Source organism: Rana temporaria, chromosome 3, assembly GCF_905171775.1.
Source record: "Rana temporaria chromosome 3, aRanTem1.1, whole genome shotgun sequence".
In the NCBI taxonomy this organism is placed as follows: Eukaryota; Metazoa; Chordata; class Amphibia; order Anura; family Ranidae; genus Rana; species Rana temporaria.
Genome location: NC_053491.1, coordinates 96,918,988 through 96,940,737, shown reverse-complemented (window position 1 = coordinate 96,940,737; position 21,750 = coordinate 96,918,988). Strand labels below are relative to the sequence as shown.

Here is a 21,750-nt window from a genome sequence, read left to right as displayed (position 1 = left end):
TGCTATTTATTTATTGTTGCTGTTTTTCTGCTCTTTTCTTTGCTCACATTTATTACAAACACCCTCTTTTTACACCTGTTTATCCTTTCTTATTCCCCTCATGTCCATTTTCTCTGCCTTAATCCCGTGATAGCAGCTGAAGTTCATGCACACCTCTCATCAGTTTTTGCTGCTCAGTAGCCCCCCAGCCAAGGAGGCCCGATTCCGAACTGCCAAGAAACTCTACGGAAGCACATTCGCCTTTCAGTGAGAGAAAAATTGGGGCATGTGGTGGGGGCAAGAATGGTTGGGTTGGAAGGGCATGGGGGCTGAAATAGTTAAATATGTGTCACATAAAGAGATTATGAGTGTGTGTAGCACATTGGGATGAAAAGGAAGAACACAAGTACATTTGGTGGATACCAGACATGACAGCTCCACTAAAGTATGAAAAGTAGAGTGGGTGCAATGAATTGTATTATTACAAAGAAAGGTTGCTAGCAAAGAAAAAGTGAGTGACAGAACCACTTATGACTATGGAAAGGAACACCCAATGAGTCCTAAAAAAAAAAGTTGCTTTAAAACACATCAAAACATTTAGATAGCAAAAAATAGCTATAAAACGTTATAGTGAGGTGGAAAAAATAAACCAGAAGGTCCACCAGTAAGAAACTGTAAAGGTAAAGATTGCATTCGTCAAGCAAAGTGCATTCATATGCCAATAATGTCACCCCAAATTCAGAACCAAAAAGTTTATTTTTAATTTAAAGCTGGATTAAACCCCAAACCAAAAATTGTATATATTAAAGGGACACTAAAGGTTCCCGTTTATTTATTTTTTAAATAACAAACATGTCATACTTACCTCCACTGTGCAGCTCGTTTTGCACAGAGTGGCCCTGGTCTTCTGGGGTCTCTCGGCGGCTGTCTCGGCTCCTCCCCACATCAGTTAACCCCCTTATGGGAAGCTCTCCCCCAAGGGGGTTAGCTTGCGGGCACGCTCCCGTGACACAGCCATTAAAGTAAAAAGAAATGATACATTTAGGATGGATGTGATCACATGTACCTTTTAAAGGATAAGTTCACCTTTTGGAACATGCTACTTGTTCCAGCAGCTGCAGCCATTACCCCTCTCCCCCCTCCCCAGTGATAGCTGACAGACTTCTTCTCCGGGTGCCCGCTGTCAATCTTTAAAACAAATGTAGCTGTGCGGGGCTCTGTCTGTCACCTACCTGATCGGAGGCTGAAAAGACGATGTTGGCCTCTCTTGTATCTCCAGCCTAGGTCCCACTGAAGGTGGAACAGAGGGTACCAAGGGACAGGAGGAACACAAGTGCCAGCAGGTTTTGATAGAAGTGCTTGCAGCAGGAGATGCAGACCCTAGCAGGCTGGCAGAACATCAGGTTAGGAACAGTAGCTGATCCAGCCAAACTTAAAGGGGCACTCCACACAGGCTGTGAGTTTCAGATGCGAGGCTTGTGAGAGACAGGGACTTGCTGTGATGAGCAGAGCTAATACAGATGACAGCCAGATAGGCACTAAAACCAGATGTGAGAGCATGGCTGGAAACAGCAGCATGGTCACAGGGAAAGGTGAGGTCAGCAGCAGGTGGGCAGCAAGGTTTTGAGACATAAGACAGAGACATGGTCAAGAAAGAACCTGGGGTCAGGAACTAGAGCAGAGGCAGGATCCGAATTCCGATCAGAGGCAAGTCGAGTCAGCAACAAGGGAACAAGCAGAGTAATAGCAGGACACAGAACAGCTGAAAGACCAGTCAGCACTGGAGCATAAGCAGGAGCCCCTTTAAATAGTCAGTCTGGCGCCAACATGCATTGAGTGCGCGCCCCTGCTCACCATTCTGCCAAGAATTCTGCGCTCATGCGCATTTCTATTAGCCATTCTTTGTGCATGCACATTTCTATTAGCCAAACGTCTGATAGGCATTCTTTGACACTGTCCGATGTCCGTCCACATCATTCATTCACAGCCTACAGTGAATGGGAAACTACAAGTCCTGACAGGCTTTGCGGCTATCAGATTGTAGTTCTCACTGAACTACCACGTTGCTGTTGATCGCTGTGGTTGTTGATTCATTCTTCCTGTCAGTGAGTATCTGCTTGGCTATATGAGGTACAAGCACACAGATACACTGACGGGTTTGCAGGAGTCCTGCTTGGTACCAACAATCTGCTGATCGCTGGTGCATTGCTTTACAGGCTCCCAAGACAAAAAACAGCAAATGCACCTTTTTTACCTGAAAAAAAAAGCATTTATTATTTTTTGCTAAAAGATGAACTTATCCCTTAAAGGGGAGTTCCACCCACAATTTCACTTTTTAAATATAAATACCCCTGTAATACACAAGCTTAATGTATTCTAGTAAAGTTAGTCTGTAAACTAAGGTCCGTTTTGTTAGGTTGTTACAGCATTTAAATAGTTTATAATCTAGAAATAGACCGTGGCCATCTTAAGTGTGGGCATCATGAAGCCAGACTGTATGACTTCCTGGATTTCAGCTTTGCATATCTCGCACATGCTCAGTGCACAAGCAATGTAATAGGTTTCAGTCAGGTTTGCAAGGACTACTGGGAAACATGATGCCTATCCCAGAAACCCTTGCAAATAGCCTAGGCAAATAATGAGGAGGAAGTAATGAAGGACTGCAAAATAAAGGTATTTACAAGCAACAAATTAAATAAAAATTGTCCATTCTGAACACTATGAGATTGGAGCATGCAGCACAGACAAGCATAAAAAAATGGGTGGAACTCCACTTTAAGCTGTACTTTACAGACATGTGGGCAATTAACATGTTTGCAAATGAATTGCATTGGATATTTTCCTACATACATGACTTCCTTTCAACTTTTTAATGTAATTTAAAGACACTGTTTCGCCTACTTTCCACCTAAAATGGTCAAAAAGCGTAGGCGTGCGCACCTTGTGTGGTGCTGATTCTCCCTGCCTTCTGTCCAAAACCCCCCTCCCCCTTTGGAGTGCTGCCAGCTTCTCTCTTCTCGGGAGCAGGGAAGAGACTGGTAAATATGTCATTAACCGGTCCCTTCTTTTTCTAAAGAACAGTGACAGGAGTGATCTGTACCAATCGCTCCTGTCCTCATTCTTAACTGAAGCATAGTAAACTATGTTTACTGCAGGCTGTAGAGAAAGGGACTGGGGAATCTCTGTCCTCAGTTTCTTTCTCAAAAATGAGGCATCATGGATCTGTTTTAGGCCCTGATATTTCACCAAAGCCCCATAACAGGACTGATGTAGAAAATTGATAACAAAATAATAAAAAATTGTAAAAAAATAAATAATAATAAAAAAAATAAACTACTGACACTGTCCACTGCCCTGCTGACACTGATCTTTGCACTAATGACGCCGTCCACTGCATATATATATATATATATATATATATATATATATATGTGTTTGTGCTCTGGGGTGCACACCCTAATGCAATAGGCTGCGCACACCAATGTTAAAAAGATAAAGCAATTATGTATGGTCATGTAAAAAACACACAGCTCCAGATAGGCAGTATGGGAATGATTTATTTTTTAACAACTGATGCATTCTGTGAGAGCATTTGTGGAGGAGTGTTAATATGTACTTACTTACTCAGCCTTTTTCCTTTTTAATGCTGCAGTTATAATGGCACAGTGGTTTACTGTAGTGTCCCCCTGAACTTCACAGCAATATTGATGCAGTGCTGTGTGTATGTGTGTGTGTGTGTGTGTATGTGTGTGTGTGTATTGGGGAATGGGATGGCAGCTGACATAAAAATATGACATTTTTTCACTTTAATTGACTATTTGTGTTGAAAAGATAACTGGAACTCTATCTCTTCCACCAGCGGCTCTCATATTGAGAACTGGCACTCTATTCTGAGGAATGGGCTAGTAAATGCATCCTACACTAAACTGCAGGTAAGTTTCCCTAAAGTGTGATCTCTCATGTGGGCCATTATTTCATGAACACGCCGGAATCGTAATAGGGTTCAATTATTTTGGGTCAACAGAAGGCATCACAGAAACTATGAGTTACGTTTTTAAAATCACTTAAATAACTTATACTGGATGGGGCCCAGGGATTTTTCAGTGGTGTAGACAAATGGTGTATTTTTCTATTTATACAAGGACACTCTATTTAAACATAATTAGTAAAACATATGCTACCATGCATGCTCTTTAGTGGACTCTGACTATGTTATTTGTCTCTATAGTTGCATGGAGCAGCATATGGGAAAGGAATCTACCTTAGTCCCATCTCCAGTATTTCTTTTGGATACTCAGGTAAGTATCTGAAGTGTACCAACAAGCCATATAAGATGTATGTTTTTTTCCAGACCTAATGAATATGTAGCCCCCCCCCCCCCCCCCGGAGGGGCCACTGGAAATAACCCAAGTCTCCCTTACCTGTTCAGAGGCTGCCAGGCCCAGTAACCAGCTCATAGCACACCAACAAACACAGGCTCAGTCTATAAATGTATTTTGTAGCTTTATTGCAGTGTTTTAAAAAAAGGAGACAGGAGTGAGGCTACAGGATACTCCAATATACAGAACAGGTACAGGAGGACAGGTTCTTTAGCAGCAGCCTTTGCTGGAGGAAGAGGTAATAGCCAGCTAATCTGAGACTTTATATGAGCAGTCCCAGTCCATGTAGCATTCACTTCCCCAAAGCACACCTAGAGTTCTAAATCAAGGTCCCACTCACAATGTCCAAGGTCAGCTGTCTGCCACACAGCCTTCATGACACACTCTCTAGTGAGGGGGAAAAAGGATCCTTCTTCAGACCAGCCTCCACAGGTGATACCCTCCAAGAAATATCCTTTATTAAATTTCCTTTGGTCCCTCAGCCAAGCACATACTGAGGCCCAACAGCAACTTTTTTTAGGTGGTAGAACAACACTGCTGAACAAGCCTTCCAAGTATTTCTTTTCTCCCCAGCCACCTGCTGGGTGCCCACTCTCTTCCCAGGGATTAGCTGAGGTCAGATAAATATTCATAACTTCAGTGGCTGATCCTTCTTATCTATCTCTGGAAGCATCTTCCAGCAGCAGACAGGAGCAATCAACCCCCATGCTTAGGGAAACCTGAGAAGACCTAGAAACTAGACTGCTTCTCCACTGAGTACAGAAAACTCAGTCAAAAACCAAATAACTAAATTCTCTTAGTACAATTTAATATGGTTTGCTTTTAATAAAATCAGCTGTGTAAACTCTGTAAAATCGTTACTATGTCAGACCATATAAATATTTATCCCCATATTTATTGCATATTAGGTCAAAAAGTTTTCTTTTCTTTTTATCCCAATAGGTATGGGGAAGGGGCAACATCGGATGCCATCCAAGGATGAGCTGGTGCAGAGATACAATAGGATGAACACCATTCCTCAGGTATTACTTTAACTGAAGCTACTTTGCTTGGTGTTCTGGAAACTCCTTTGACATGTATTCACACATTCAACACATACAGAAGAACTTAGAAAACTGATTTAGGACTCCTTCACACCAGAAAGCAGTGAGCCTTTACACGCACATGAACTTTAATGGCATCCCAGTCTTAGTCCGTAGGGTTCAATTTGGGTTGGTCCACCCTTTGCAGCGTTAACAGCTCCAACTCTTCTGGGAAGGCTGTCCACAAGGTTTAGGAGTGTGTCTATGAGAATGTTTGACCATTCTTCTAGAAGTGCATTTGTAAAGTCAGGCACTGATGTTGGACGAGAAGTCGCGGCTCGCAGTCTCCACTCTAATTCAGTCCAAAGGTGTTTTTATTGAGGTGCATGCCAGTCAAGTTGCTCCACCCCAAACTCGCTTATCCATGTCTTTATGGACCTTGCTTTTTGCACTGGTCCAAATCATTGACTGACCTTAACCTGATAGAACGAAGACTCAAAAGAGTTTTTTTTTTAGTATACATACAATAGCACATGCAAGTAATACTATAAGTTCTCATATTTACTGTGACTCACTTAATGCTTTTCAAGAGTATCGTATACACTACACTTAGAAACAAGGGGCGTTATAACATATGATACTTTGTGTGAAATAATTATTTGTCTTTCAAACACAATCATTCCACGTTTACAGATTTCTCTCACAATAATGTTTAGTTAGCCAAAGTCATGTATTCCTTGAAATACATAAACAGAGAAATGTTCACTATACATCAAGAGACATTCATTACCATCTGCTCTTCATTGGTAACTTTAGAATTAGTCCTTTAGGTACTTTACTTAGTCCTGCTTAAAACAAGATAAGTGTTACATTTTATACACATTTATATATTAATATTTGTCTGGATTAATTGGTGAAGACCTGCATTTTGTAATGAAAATGTTATCACACCAGTTTATACCAGAACGCAGTGCAGGTAAGTTGCTTCAGCTGCACCTCCGTTGCGATGTGCATGTAGGTGCCAGTGTAATGTTAACAGCACCCCAAATGCAGATCGCAAATGCAGTGTGTTTGCGGGTACCTAATTGCATAAACAATGCGATTTGATGCAGCATGTTTTTAAAAGTAGTGTATGCACTACTTTTTTTCACGTTTTGGTGTATTCTACAGCCCATTCAAATGAATGGGATGCAAAATCTCAGTGCACAGGAACACGCAGGAACCGCACAGCAACGGGGCACGTGTTCCTGTGTGATCCCAGTGTGAACTGGCCCTCATTATCTATGGAACGGTGACAAATGTGTGTTTTTTACACAGATTCAGCACTTGGAGGTGAAAAAAATAAAACAAAAATTTACCGTCAGCACTTGGATTGTTAATTTTTGTTTCTTTTTTTTAACTCTTAAAAAAAAAAGCCTGGCACAGCAGGCATGCAAGCTGGTATGCCCATAGCACTCTCGCAGTCCCCTGCCATGATGTTTGCCATTTCTGACATCTGTCATTCTATCTTTCTGCTTTCTCTATTAGACTCGATGTCTCCAGTCCCGTTTTTTGCAGAGTCGGAATCTCAATTGTATTGCACTGTGTGAAGGTAACTGGCTCTATTTAATTGCATTTAAGGTGTATACGTGAAATAGGAAAAATGTTTGAAAGCAGTGTTACTATGTACATAGTGGTTGATGCATAGAAACTAAACAAAGGTCTGGAGAAAGGTGCTGCAGTTGCTTAAAGTTCTATTATTCATTCCACAAGAAAAAGGCACATGGAGTTGTGTAGGCAGCTAGTCAACTTTCCTTAAAGCGGAGGTTCACCCATACCCTACACATTTTTCCCTTAGCTTCCTGCTTGTTCGGTCTAGGGGAATCGGCTATTTGTATTAAAATATGAGCAGTACTTACCCGTTTTCGAAAGATGCATCTTCTTCCGCCACTTCCGGGTATGGGCTGCGGGAATGGGCGTTCCTTCTTGATTGACAGTCTTCCGAGAGGCTTCCGACGGTCGCATCCATCGCGTCACGATTTTCCGAAAGAAGCCGAACGTCGGTGCGCAGGCGCAGTATAGAGCCGCACCGACGTTCGGCTTCTTTCGGCTACGAGTGACGCGATGGATGCGACCGTCGGAAGCCTCTCGGAAGACTGTCAATCAAGAAGGAACGCCCGCTCCCGAAGACCCATACCCGGAAGCGACGGAAGAAGATGCATCTCGAAAACGGGTAAGTACTGCTCATATTTTAATACAAATAGCCGATTCCCCTAGACCGAACGAGCAGGAAGCTAAGGGAAAAAAAAAAAAGGAATGGTTGAACTCCCGCTTTAAAGAGGAACTGCAGTCTGCACACATAATCTGTAATAAAAACATCTTTGCCGTTCTGGAGCTTCCCTCCAACCACTTTGCATATTATTTTATATATACTGTCATTCTGTACTTTCCAAATATGCCACAGAAATCTCCTTCCACTAAGTCTGGCTGCAGCCATTTTAACTGTGGGCAGCTGAAGCTGCTGCCTGTTTACTTTTGGGATTTTCACAGACACACACCTCCAGCTCTGCAGCTCTCATTGGCCCTCTTATGACTCACCCCCCCCCCCCCTTCCTTCCTGCCAAAATCTCACGAGAGTGAGAGAGAGAGCTGTGCATGATGTCATAAGCCTAGGCTAATTACCAGACAAGAAAGAGGTTGTATAAGGTATTTACTGGCAGAAAAAAAATGTTTTACTATCCAAAGTTAAAACAACAAGGGCAAAAGCTTTAATAGATGGAAAGATAAAAAAAAATTACAGAGGTTCCGCTTTAAGATTTCCCTACCACAGCTGTTACAGCTGTCTACCCAAAACGTTTATGTCGAAGTTTTTGGATAGAGTGGGAAAGAGAACTGTCAGGTTTTTACTGCTTTCCTCAGCACCATCATAGAGACTTTTTCTCACTTCCTGTACTGATTATGTTTTACCAGACATGAAAACAAATGAACTCTCCAACAACAACATAGACAGAAATAAAATATTTTTCTTAATATGTAATTAAAGGAACTACTGGATGCCACCTTTTCAATAAAGAATTTGTAAAAAAAAAATTAACCTCTTAGCATCGGCGCCTCCCAGCCCTTTAAGGGGTTTATGATGCCGGGAGGCGGGGTGCGGCTTAAGAACACGTGACTGTCGTGATTGTCTGTCACGGCGGTCACGTGGTCCGAAAACTCCTGATCGCAGGGAGTGATCGGGAGTTTTCGGTTAGGCGATGGTAACTGTGCTGGGAGCGCGCAGCGGGCACGCTCTTTGCACAGGTGTATTGGGAGGCAATTCATGCAAATATGCGGTCCCTCTGCGCTAAGGACCAGGCGCTGAGAGGCTGCATATTTGTGTATGGCCGGCGCCAAGTTTTCTTTTGGATAGAGTAGAGAGAGATTAGAACACCTGTAAGGCCGAGTACTCACGAGCAGACATGTCCGATGAAACCGGTCCGCGGACCGTTTTCATCGGACATGTCTGCCCGGGGACTTCTGTTCGATGGCTGTACACACCATCGAACAGAGGTCCGCGCGTAAACAATACGCGGGGCGTGTCCGCGGTGTCGCCGCTTCGATGACGCGGTGTCGCCGCGACAATCTATAATCACTTACCTCATCCTTCCATTTTGCTTTTAAATGTCCTTATTTTTTCTGAGAAATCCTCACTTCCTGTTCTTCTGTCTGTAATCCACACAGTAATGCCAGGCTTTCTCCCTGGTGTAGAGAAAGCCTCTTGAGGGGGCGAGCAGGAGTGTCAGGACGCCCACTAACACACAGCTCCTTTCTCTATCTGCAAAGTAGAGAGTGTCCTGACCCTCCTGCTCGCCCCCTCAAAAGGCTATCTCCACACCAAGGAGAAAGCCTTGCATTACTGTGTGGATTACAGACAGAAGAACTGGAAGTGAGGATTTCTAACAAGAAATAAGGACATTTAAAAGCAAAATTGAAGGAGGAGGTAAGTGAAGGAGGATTGCACTAAGGTAAAGGAAGCTATTTAGGGATTTTTTTTTACCTTTACAACCCCTTTAAGAATTGTATTCATATGTGTGATTATGGGCTGGTGTAATTTACTCTATGGGAGGCATTAAAGGGAGGTTTGTTACGCACAACATGTTAATATGTGTGTAATTTTAAGGTCTTTGTAATAAAATGTATATTTTTTATATATATAAAAGGTGTTGGTACCTCAAAAGTCCTTTCTTTCTTCTTTTTAAAATGTTGACTATATTATTAGGATGTTGGTGCCTTTGGCAATCTGTCATTTACCTTACCTCCCATGGTACCTTGCTGCCTGCAAGCAGTACTTCCTGTACTGACTCCGCCTCCTCCTCTTGGCACCTCAGCCTCTGTAGTTTAGAAGGCACCCTCTGTGAAATGTGTGACACAACAGTGCCTATTCAGAGGGCATAGTGACTACATGTCACTGACTTCACAGAAGTAAATGTGTGGGGATGTAAAGTACGTTTTCAAACTTCAAGATTATTCAGATTAATACGCATAGACTAGAAATGATCAAAATACAATATGGAAATGTACATATGATTTTATATGTTGGCAATAGATACACTTGATGTGACACAATGATAATGCAAAGTGTGCAGTATTTGAACATTCTATAATCTATATACTTTCCATTTTAAGTCTGTTTCCTCTTTATTAAAGGGATTCTGGCAAGGTCTGCATCTTTGTATTCTCATTGTCTGTATGTCACCCTCTCTGTCACATGTTTAAATTACCTTTCTGATGTTCACGACAGCCTGTCTAGTTAAACATTCTTTCAGATGTTACTAAGTTTCTTGATTTATTCTGATTATACCATTATTATGCTTCTTCATAGTAATAACATCAAAGGATCTGCAGAAGCATGGGAATATTTGGGTGTGCCCGGTGTCTGACCATGTCTGCACACGTTTTTTCTTTGTGTAAGTAGCTATATCTATGCCATGTACAATACTAAATATAAATGTTGTGATGCATGTGTCCTTTGCTAGAACTTTGGTATTTTAGGTAAATATATGTGGTAGAATACAAAGATTTATTTGCAACATGTTACCCCTTTAGAAACTTAAGCCTCATACACACCACTGGGTTGAACGGAAAAAAAATGGAGAGCTCAGGTCCGAGCCGCTGTACTAACAATCTGATGTTAGAACAGCAATCTCCCCTGCTGTGCTATTGCGTCCTGACAAGGGGGAGATGCCGCCCCACCATAACACTCCGGTGGCTGAGAGTGCTGATTGGGAGCTGGTTGGCAGACCTTTTTCGGCCATGAGCCTTTGACAAGAGCTGGCCGAACGACCGGCTTCTGTTGGACCGGCTGCCATACACACAGGCCGAATGTCAGCCGGTGTCTATTGAACCGGCAGATGCCGGCCGCCATTAGGCCTGTGTGTACTAGGCTTTACATATGAAATTATACAGACTTGTTGATAAATCAGATTCCATCATTAACTTAACTTCATTTATTTTGTCATATCACAAGTATTGTGCTGGAGTGATTTCTGGGCTGTTGCTGGTTATAGTTGTTGAAATAATGTTGTGGACATTCTTAAAGTGGGGGAAGATATTTGGACAGTCCTACTATATGAGCAACAAAGTGCCTTCTACTTTGGTGCAGAACTTCATTTAGAAAGTAATGCCGCGTACACACAGTCGTTTTTTGTGATGAAAAAAAACGACATTTTTAAATGATGCATGTTGGGGAAAACGTCGCTTTATGTCTTCTGAAAAACGACAAAAAAAAATCGAACATGCTTCAATTTTTAATGTCGTTTTTTTGTGTCATAAAAAATGACCGTGTGTGGGCTAAAACAACGTTTAAAATGACGTTTTTAAACCCGCGCATGCTCAGAAGCAAGTTATGACGCGAGCTTGAATGGAACAGAGTGCCGCCGTACGCGCTGAACGTAACTGCGCTTTGCTAGAGCATTTAAAAAAAAACTATGGTGTGTAGGCAACTTCGTTTTTTAAAATGAAGTTTGAAAAACTTCGTTTTTTTCATGAGAAAAAACAATGTTTTTTTACAAGACAAAACGACCGTGTGTACACGGCATCAGGGTTAGAATGTGTGTACAACAGACGGTTCTGTACCATCAAGAGCATACAGTGCTTTGAAAAAAGATCCACACCCCTTGAAATGTTACAACCAAAAACATAAATGTATTTTATTGGGATTTTATGTGATATATCAACACAAAGTGGCACATACTGTAATTGTGAAGTAGAAGGAAAATGATAAATAGTTTTCATTTTATTTTACAAATAAATATGTGAAAGTGTGGCGTGCATTTGTATTCAGCCCCCCAGGGTCAATATGTTGTAGAACTACCTTTCGCTGTAAGTCTTTTTGGGCATGTCTCTACCAGCTTTGCACACCTAGAGAGTGAACTTTTTGCCCATTCTTCTTTGGAAAATAGCTCAAGCTCTGTCATATTGGATGAAGAGCGTCTGTGAACAGCAATTTTTAAGTCTTGCCACAGATTCTCAGTTGGATTTAGGTCTGGACTTTGACTGGGCCTTTCTAACATATGAATATGCTTTTATCTAAACCATTCCATTGTAGCTCTGGCTGTATGTTTAGGGTTGTTGTCCTGCTGGAAGGTGAACCTCCACCCCAGTCGCAAGTATTTGCAGACTCTAACCGGTTTTTCTCTAAGATTTCCCTGTATTTGGCTCCATCCATCTTCCCATCAACTCTGACCCCTGTTATTGCTAAAGAAAAGCACCCACACAACATGATGCTTCCACCACCATGTGGAGGTGGTGTGTTCAGGGTAATGTGCAGTGTTAGTTTTTCGCCACACCAGTTTTTCGCCAAAAAGTTAAATTCTGGCCTCACTTGACCAGAGCACCTTCTTCCACATGTTTGCTGTGTCCCCCACATGACTTCTTGCAAACTGGACTTCTTATGGCTTGCTTTCAATAATGTCTTTCTTCTTGTCACTCGTCCATAAAGTCCAGATTAGTGGAGTGCTCGACTAATAGTTTTCCTGTGGACAGATTCTTCCACCTGAGCTGTAGATCTCTGCACCTCCTCCAGAGTTACCATGGGCCTCTTGGCTGCTTCTCTGATTAATGCTCTCCTTGCATGGCCTGTCAGCTTAGATGGACAGCCTTTCCTTTTTCGGATGATGGATTGAACAGAGCTCTGTGAGTTCAAAGCTTGGGATATTTTTTCATAATCTAACCCTGCTTTAAACTTCTCCACAACTTTATCCCTGAACTGTCTGATATGTTCCTTAGCCTTCATGATGCTGTTTGTTCACTAAGGTTCTCTTACAAACCTCTAAAGGGCTTCACAGAACAGCTGTATTTATACTGAGATTAAATTACACACAGGTGGACTCTATTTACTAATTAGGTGACTTATGAAGGCAATTGGTTCCACTGGATTTTAGTTAGGGGTATCAGAGTAAGGGAAGAGGAATACAAATGCACGCCACACTTTTCAGATATTTATTTGTGGAAAAAAAATGGAAACCATTTATCATTTTCCTTCCACTTCACAATTATGGGCCACTTTGTGTTGGTCTATGACATAAAATCCCAATAAAATACATTTAAGTTTTTGGTTGTAACATGACAAAATGTGGAAAATTTCCAGGGGTATGTATACTTTTTCAAGGCGCTGTAACTTGGAGTCATTAGCCTGGGTGGCATTTAGACCCTATTCACACCTGAGCGTTTTGTAGCTTGAAGCCTGAAGCTACAAAACGCTGGAGGGGAAAAAATATATTATTCTCTGTGGAGATGGTCCACATCGCCACTCCAAAACGCCTGAAGCCAGAAGCTGCTCCAAAACGCCTGAAGCTCAAACAAGTTCTGGGACTTTTTTTAGGCAGATTTGGGCGTTTTTCTGCTTTTTACATTGGTACACTTTTGACATGTACAAAATCGCGGCAAAAGCGCAGTAAAACCCACCGCAAAAATCGCAGAAAAATCGTGGTAAATTTGCACGACTTTCTGTCTGAAAACGCTATACTCAGGTGTGAATGGGGCCTTAGAGCTTTTATGGATAGTAAGGTTAAAGGGTTACTAAAGGAAACATTTTTTTTCCTTTCAAATAACAAACATGTTATACTTACCTCCACTGTGCAGTTTGTTTTTGCACAGAGTGGCCCCGATCCACGTCTTCTGGGGTCCCTCGGCGGCTGTCTCTGGTCCTCCCCGCAATTACTGACCACAGTCATGCGAGAGCTCGCATGGTGGTGAGTAATTGCGGTCTCGCTCCCGTTATACAGCAAGCGGCCATAGCCGCTCGCTGTATCACTCGGCCCCGCCCCTTGGCGCACCGCGTCACTGGATGTGATTGACAGCAGCGCCAGCCAATGGCTGCACTGCTCTCCATCCATCCGCTCTAGCCAATCAGCGGCCAGGCTGAGCGGCGAAGAGGATATCGGGACTGCGCAGGACTTTCGAGGGGTCAGGTAAGTATAACGGGGGCTCGGGGGGCGGCATCATCAGATGTTTTTTCACCTTAATGCATAGATTGCATTAAGGTGAAAAAACATTTTCCTTTACAACTTTAATGGTTACCCTTGTCCATTTCTGTCAGCACGGGAGCTGGCCTTTTTCCCATGCTCCATAGGTTGATCCAGTGTTGGGAAAGGGGATATGCACAGCAAAACATGTTAGAATACAGGGTGGAGATTAAGAGTCCATGCACACTGGTTTAAAAAACGCTGCTGCTACAGGAGTTTTATGTTTTGACTTTAGAAGCAGCTCAATGTTATCCTATGTGTCCATGCACTTTAGGATAACAATTTCCCTTGAAGTTTGGACTTTACCGGCACTTAGATAGGTAGGCAATTGTATTAAAGTAAAAAAATATATGTTTATTTGTAATACATGGTTAAAAACAGATGACGTGGAGTATACATTTCAGCAACTGGTAGTACAACTAGTGCAAGATGTTAATATGCAAAGGATATCCTTCATTCAAGGGTGAACGGGTAGCATTCCTTGGGGTAGGGTTATGTTAAGTTGAAAAGATTTAGTTTAGTTGTTTTTTAACTCCTTGCTGATCGCCTCACCATGGCGTGCAGAGCAGCTCTCCTGGGCTGGATCACGTATCACTTAGGGGAATGTAGTGTGCCACCTTTACTGTGATTATTCACAGCACAAGCCGATCAGCGGGTGCCGGCCAATGATTGACCGCCGGCATCCGCTGATCGGTGAAGAGGAAGACAGAACAGAGCTCTGTCAATGTAAACAATACAGAGCTCTGTCCCGTCAGAGGAGATGTGACATTTTGTTGTTTCCCTGCAAAGCAGGGAATAAAAATCTGCATGTGCCTTAGTAAAAGCACATCACAGTAAACACACTAAACACTGTTAGGCACACATTTTCTTCCCAGACAGTGTCATAGTACAGTGAAAGTGCAGTTATAACAGTGATCACTCTACCACAAAGTATCAGTTAGTGTCAGACTGCCCACCATACTATCCCAGTCCCACTACAAGTCGCTGATCGCCACTATTACTAAAATAAAAAAAAAAATCAGTATATGTAAATATAATTTGTAGACACTATAAAATTTGCATAAACCAATACATTTTGGGATTTTTTTTACCAAAAATATGTAGCAGAATATTATTTATTTATGAAGAAATTGTTTTATTGGATATGTTTTATAACATAGTGTAAATATTTTTTTAGTTTATAGTGCAAAAAATTTAAAACCCAGTGATGATCAAATACCAAGAAAGCTCTATTTATGGTAAAAAAAATATATATATATATATATTTCATTTGTGTACAGCGTTACATGAAGGCGCAGTTGTCAGTTAAAGCAACACAGTGCCAAAGAACAAATAAAATGGCCTGGTCATGAATGGGGTAAATCTTGCGGAGGTCAAGTGGTTAATCAGATATAATCTGGTGTTCTTCCAATAATACCAACAATTAGGTTGGATTGTGTGATGTGGGAATTCATAAGAAATAGAAAAATATCAAGTTTACAGTATATCCTGCCTGGACCATGGTGACGTTTTTTAATGTTGGGGTTGGCATTTAGATGCCTAACGAACGACTCCAAAGTAATTATATATATGTTGGGAAACAAAGGGCACCTCAGACAAGTCCCGTTTTGGATTATAATGGTTTCAGAAAGGTGACTATTCAATTTTAATCTTGCTCTAAGGAATGAATACAGTGATAAAATCACAACAAATCTTGGCATATCTACATTGAGAAGTGAGACAGTCCTGTAATTGTTCAGATAAAATATTGTGCGGGTCACTGGCACATTTGTCTTTTTTATCATCATTTATCCACTCTTACTACTCTCCACATTACTCAGTTAATGTTGGGTGGGTATATGATTTTATTCAGAGTGGAACACATTTTACACAGGAACCAGTGGAGCACAATTTGCTGACAACTTATTCACATTATGGAAATAGTTATTGATATTTAGTTTTAATTAGATCCTGTTGCAAGCGCCATTACACCCCCCCTTGTCATTAATTGCTTTAAGTGTGTGAACACTATTAGTCGTGGCAGCTGCATTATTCATTTGATTTTCTTATTTTAGCTTTGTTGTGCCCTTGTTGAGGTTGGTTTTGCGCATTAGTTCCCCCCCGTTTTTAGTCCTGTAATTGGGATCATCTCTTCTTTGGACAGTACTGGAATGTTTGCTTCTAGTAGGTAGGGGGAGGTGAGTTGATCAGGGAGAGACTTGCAGTCTGTAACAAAACGGAGACTCAGTGTTTTTTCCAGAATTTTGTAATACTGGACAGGCTTTTGCTTTGTTTCATTTGTTTCTGTGTCATGGGGAAGTGTCATAGGACATAAGTGTAGAGATGTGTTTCTTGATTTGACACAGTGCTCTGTTGTGGATAGAGGAAGTCCATATCAAAGTGTCCAGTAAGGGGCTGAGGGGGCTGTTTAGGTTGTCTCCTACTATTAGCATTCCAGTTTTACACTGATGCAGTATTTCGCACATGGTAGGGTACCCATTTGTAGTTATTGAAGTACCTGTTAGCAAGAGTACCGTAGTTGATTTACTGCTCAGATACCTTTAAAAAAACAAAATGAAAACCTTCTCTGTCAACAGCTGTTCGATTGGAGTGAGGGAGGAGAGGGTTGGAATGAAGGACTACAACCCTTTTAGTTTTGTATTTCGTGTTGGTGGTGTGGACCCCATGCGGAATCTGTAGTTTGATAATCTAGGAATTTAGTCACTTTTGAAATGAGTTTCTTACAGAAAAAAACATTTAGTGCTTTCTCTTTTAAAGTTCATTTTAGAGTTTGGGACTTTTTACCCAGAGTATTGAGTCCTTTTGTGATGAGAGAGTAGTTTTATGTGTTTTAGGAGACACCTTAGGCCCCGTAGACACGACCGGATCTATCCGCTGGGATTTATCCGCGGATCAGTTCCAGCGGATAGATCCGGTCGTGTGTAGGCCCGAGCGGACAATTTTCAGCGGACATTTGTCCAGCCGACGGATTCCCAGCGGATAAAAATTTCTTAGCATGCTAAGAAATCTATCCGCTGGAATCCTGTCCCTCGGACTTATCCGGTCGTCTGTACAGACTCACCGGATAAGTCCGTCCGATCCCATCCCTCGCATGCGTCGGAATGATTCGACGCATGCGTGGAAGAATTTACCTTCCAGCGTCGCGCACGTCATCGTCGCGGCGACGGCGCGGACACGTCGCGACACGTGACCGCGGATGTTTTCCGCGCGGATTTTGATCTGATGGTGTGTACAAGCAATCAGATCAAAATCCGGAGGAGGAATGTCCGCTGGAAACGGTCCGGCGGACCGTTTCCAGCGGAAATCCTCTCGTCTGTACGAGGCCTAAGAGACGGGCATGGACAGGTCGACAATCCCACACCAGTGTACCAGTAGCTAACGACCTTCTAGGGGTCACATTTTTTTTTTTGTGAAGCAGGGAATATTGCACTCCGTGTATTCATGAAACATAAACATGTCAAACATAAATACATAAACATAAAACAAGCCAAACAAGATATTTCACTCTATTATTTGCTATGGCACATGGAAAGAGGGATCAATTGCATCTGCGGGGACTGAACATCTTCAATATGTCTACAATACCATCTGCCATATGCTCTTATTATTTTTTTGTTTCCCTCCAAGAGCATTGGGATAGTGAGCAATGAAATTTGCATTCCATTGCCTAATTGTTTGTAACAGGGCTGCAGATGCTATCAGTTGGAGAGGAAAAGCCCCATGAGGATACTTTAGTCCAGGGTGTACCCTGTCTCTGCCCCTTCCCCACCCATCAGTGTTTGAAGCAAAAGTGCCACTGTGTGGTGTGAACAGGTTTTCAAGCAAGTGGGAATTTCTCATGTCATCTAGGCTAAATGTTACGTTTGAGATTTATGGATTTTACATCATGTCAACCGCAGCTGTATACAAATATTATTCTAACTTTCGTGTGTGAGGAACTCTCATGCATGTAATGACGAAGACAAGGTTACACTTCTCATTGAAACAGACCAGCCAATTGCTGTGAAGCAGCTTCCTATGGTATTTAAATTCGACAGTAGCTGGGACATCCCAGGTGGTAATGGCCACAGGGTGGGTGGTGGAAAGGGCTCTGACAGCCACAGAAGTACACATAGGCCCTGAGGGTGAGAGCTAGAGAAGCATACTTTACTATAAAAAAATATAACATACAATTTAAGTTGCCAATTGCTATCACAAGATGAGATTCTTAAAGATACGTGGAAACAGTCCTAGTATATATGTATATATATTATGTGCTATGTGGGTCCCTGCTGCCCTTAAATGGAGTACAAATATATGTATACACCGTACAGTAAATCAGTAAAAAAAAAACCTCTATAACTATCAAGTACTGTAACAAGTGTAAATCATAAATTATTATTATTATTATGAGTTATAAGTGCCTAGTCATAAACCACACAATCCTTTACATGTGCTATCATAAAGTGCATCAAAAGAGATGCATATAAAAAAAACTGCATACAGTATACAAAAGTCCATCCAGATCTTCAAAGTGCTTCTGTGCATAAATATAAACCAGTGACTGTCCCTTTAAATAAGTTTTCCAAATAAAGTGCCTTGTGTGTTCAATAAATCACCACCGCGCTCTACCTTCTGTGCCCCCACCAGCGTATGCACTCACCCGCAGATGATGTTGGCCCCCTGAGCTTACACTGAGGTGGGTCACATAAGCATACACTTTACCACTGTTCAGGTATCTTCTGTCCACTCACCCACATAATTAAGAGAAGGAACCATAGGAAAGATTGATGCATAACGCTACCAGTTTATTAAAACCCAATAAAAACGTAAAAAATATTGCACTCACACACGAATGTGCTTGCCCGGCACCAAAGATAATGTGCCAGTGCCCGTAATGCAGCGCCGCCACTTTGGTACAATCCAGATCCGGCGTGCGCTCCAGCTTATGGAATTGATGTTGTGTCAGAAGGCTCCATTCCTATGCATTTCATCATCAACAGACGTCCTCAGGAGGCGTCTGGTTGATGACGAAATGCATAGTGGTGTAAACTTCCAGCACAACGTCCCTTCCTGTGGTTGCAGGAAAGAAATTGCATCACCTATGGCCTGCCTAAATGAGGTTCAGTTATTAAAGTGGGAGTAAATCGCTGAAAAAAAGACCTGCAAGGCAATAGCATAAAGTGCTAGTATGCATTGCACACTAGCACATTATGAAATACTTACCTTAGAACTAAGACCCCGCAGCAACGCCTGGTCACCACTGAGGGGGCTGACCTTCAGAGCACATGCACCGCTGACGTCAGCAGCTGCATGCAGGGTGAATATCTTCTAAACTGTGCTTCATTCTACCTACGGGTAAGCCTTATTATGAGCTTACCTGTAGGTAAAAATCACCAAGCGGGCAATACAACCACTTTAAGCCGTGGAAGACTGGTCCTATAGTATATTATGCATAAATGTGCATTTTTGTTTACAGCAGGGGTCTCAAACTGGTGGCCCTCCAGCTGTTGCCGAATTACAAGTCCCATCATGCCTCTGCCTGTCATGCTTGTAACTGACCACCTTGCAATGCCTCATGGGACTTGTAGTTTTGCAACAGATGGAGTGCCTCCAGTTTGAGACCCCTGGTTTACAGATTACCTGAAAGGATGTGACCATGCTCTTCACTGTAAAAGTAATCATTTTGTCAGCTGAGATGAAGATTCTAGAAGAGACCTGCCCACTATGACTTTTAAAAGTCTATGTACAACTGTTTTTTAATTCTCACAATTGTACAACTCCTAAACTCTCCCTTTAAATTTAAAAATGTTATGTCAATAAGGGTATAGGAACAAGGGGCTTAACTGCTCATCATTTGCGTTTAGCAGTTAATATTCTGATCTAAGAATTTTTCTCATTAGAAATTCCAATATTCGTATCCCACAGCAAGCAGGCAGCTATCAGATTACTGTTGTCAGATGGCTTTAAAGATGAATTCTGATTGGCTGTTACAGGTTTGTTTTATTTATATATTACCATTGCCCCTTGCACTGTCCGCCTGAATATTCAAACTGTGTTGTATAATATATGGTTAGCATTTGTGCTGTACTCAAGTTACTGTTCCGGTTCTAAAAATGCCTTTCTCATTAAAGGTATGAAGATGGCCAGGTGGGGGATGCCAACATTAACACTCAGGACCCCAAGATCCAAAAGGAGATCATGAGAGTGATTGGAACCCAGGTGTACAGCGGATGAGGGATATTTACCTCAGGATTATAGCTGCTACTGAGGGGACCAGTCTGTCCTCTCTAGGACCAAGATCGTGGGGCAAACGTTGGTCTCTTTCTTGCTTCACATGAAGGAGATCTGTGACCCTCTTTGATGTGGAGATGAGGGTCTTGCACTGATCAGGCTCTCCAGGATACAGTAAGATATTTTTCTGTGTGGAGATGTCAATGAACTGGAACAATTACCTGAAATATACAGACTCTGCCCTGTGACAGTGCTATCCCCATTACCTCGCTTTATCCCTACTCTGAACATTTCTCATTTACAACTCTTTGTTTAACAAAAAGAAAATCAAAAAGGTTAAAAATAATAAAAAAAAAGACATGAAAATTTTATTTGGAGTCGATTATATCATTTGACTAATGAAAGTTAAATGGGGAAGGAAAACTTTTCACCTGGATCATACAGGCAATATTAAAGGTAATTTCATGCCACGCATTACTGGTTGGGCAGACCATCATTTTTTAGCATTTCTTATGTTGGTCTCTTTCTTGCTTCACATGAAGGAGATTGGGCATCCTCTGTGACCCTCTTTGATGTGGAGATGAGGGTCTTGCACTGATCAGGCTCTCCAGGATACAGTAAGATCTGGATCGTTTTAGCTGCATGGTACGTGCCCTCATGCTTCACTTTCAGGGAAAATACTTCAGTGATGGATACATGATGATCATGAAGATGTATGGGATCAGGAATTATGTTCAGCTGTAATATGGCATTCAAAAATGGATCGGTTTTAACAAGCGGTTCTGGGTTTTTTAATAGTTATTGTGCTCCAAAGGCAGAAATGACACCACATTTCAAAAAATAATTATAGGGTGTGCTTGATAAGTTTAAACTAGCACTCAAGAAAAAAACCTTTAACACTAAGGCCAGCAACAAATAAAAAGAGCACCAGATGGTATTATAACATAGGTGGTTATTTACGAAAGGAAAATCCACTTTGCACTTGCACTTGAAATTGCACTGGAAGTGCAATCGCTGCAAATCTGAGAGGAAGATCTGAAATGAGGGGAAGCTCTGCTGATTTTTTCATCCAATCATGTGTAACCTAAAATTATGTTTTTTATTTTTCTTGCATGTTCCCCCAGATCTACAGCGACTGCACTTCTAAGTGCACTTTCAGTGCAATTTCAAGTGCACTTTGCACTTGTAGTTTGCACTTGTAGTGCAAAGTGGATTTGCCTTTAGTAAATAACCCCCACAGTGTTACTAGATTATTAGTATTTTTTTATATATAATACATATATAAAAACATTAAAAGCAAGAACTCTCCCACCATTGGTAAATAGTATGATAAAAATACCCATCACATACAACTGGACTTAGGCTCAGATTCACAACCGAGATACGACGGCGTATCTCCAGATACGCCGTCGTATCTCTGAGTTGCGCCGTCGTATCTATGCGCCTGATTCTTAGAATCAGTTCCGCATAGATTTCCCTTAGATCCGACAGGCGTAAGTCTCTTACGCCGTCGGATCGTAACTGTATATTTACGCTGGCCGCTAGGGGCGTGTACGCTGATTTACACGTCGAAATATGTAAATCAGCTAGATACGCGAATTCACGAACGTACGCCCGGCCGACGCAGTACAGTTACGCCGTTTACGTTAGGCTTTTCCCAGGGTAAAGTTACCC

General features: G+C 41.9%; 1 protein-coding gene across 6 annotated transcripts in view; it reads left to right on the top strand.

Annotated features, from left to right (window-relative positions):
- PARP6 (poly(ADP-ribose) polymerase family member 6) overlaps positions 1–20,966 on the top strand; it is a 109,195-nt gene extending 88,229 nt beyond the window's left edge. For 4 of the 6 annotated variants that reach the window (XM_040343034.1, XM_040343033.1, XM_040343039.1 and 1 more), the window contains 7 exons: positions 134–246; positions 3,839–3,911; positions 4,208–4,277; positions 5,301–5,380; positions 6,908–6,971; positions 10,221–10,305; positions 19,977–20,966. In XM_040343034.1, the coding sequence (XP_040198968.1) occupies positions 134–246; positions 3,839–3,911; positions 4,208–4,277; positions 5,301–5,380; positions 6,908–6,971; positions 10,221–10,305; positions 19,977–20,079 (588 nt within the window). In that variant the 3' untranslated portion in view covers positions 20,080–20,966. The remainder of the gene's footprint in view (positions 1–133; positions 247–3,838; positions 3,912–4,207; positions 4,278–5,300; positions 5,381–6,907; positions 6,972–10,220; positions 10,306–19,976) is intronic. The other 2 variants (XM_040343038.1, XM_040343036.1) reach the window with 1 other exon arrangement.
- The last annotated feature ends 784 nt before the right edge of the window (positions 20,967–21,750 follow it).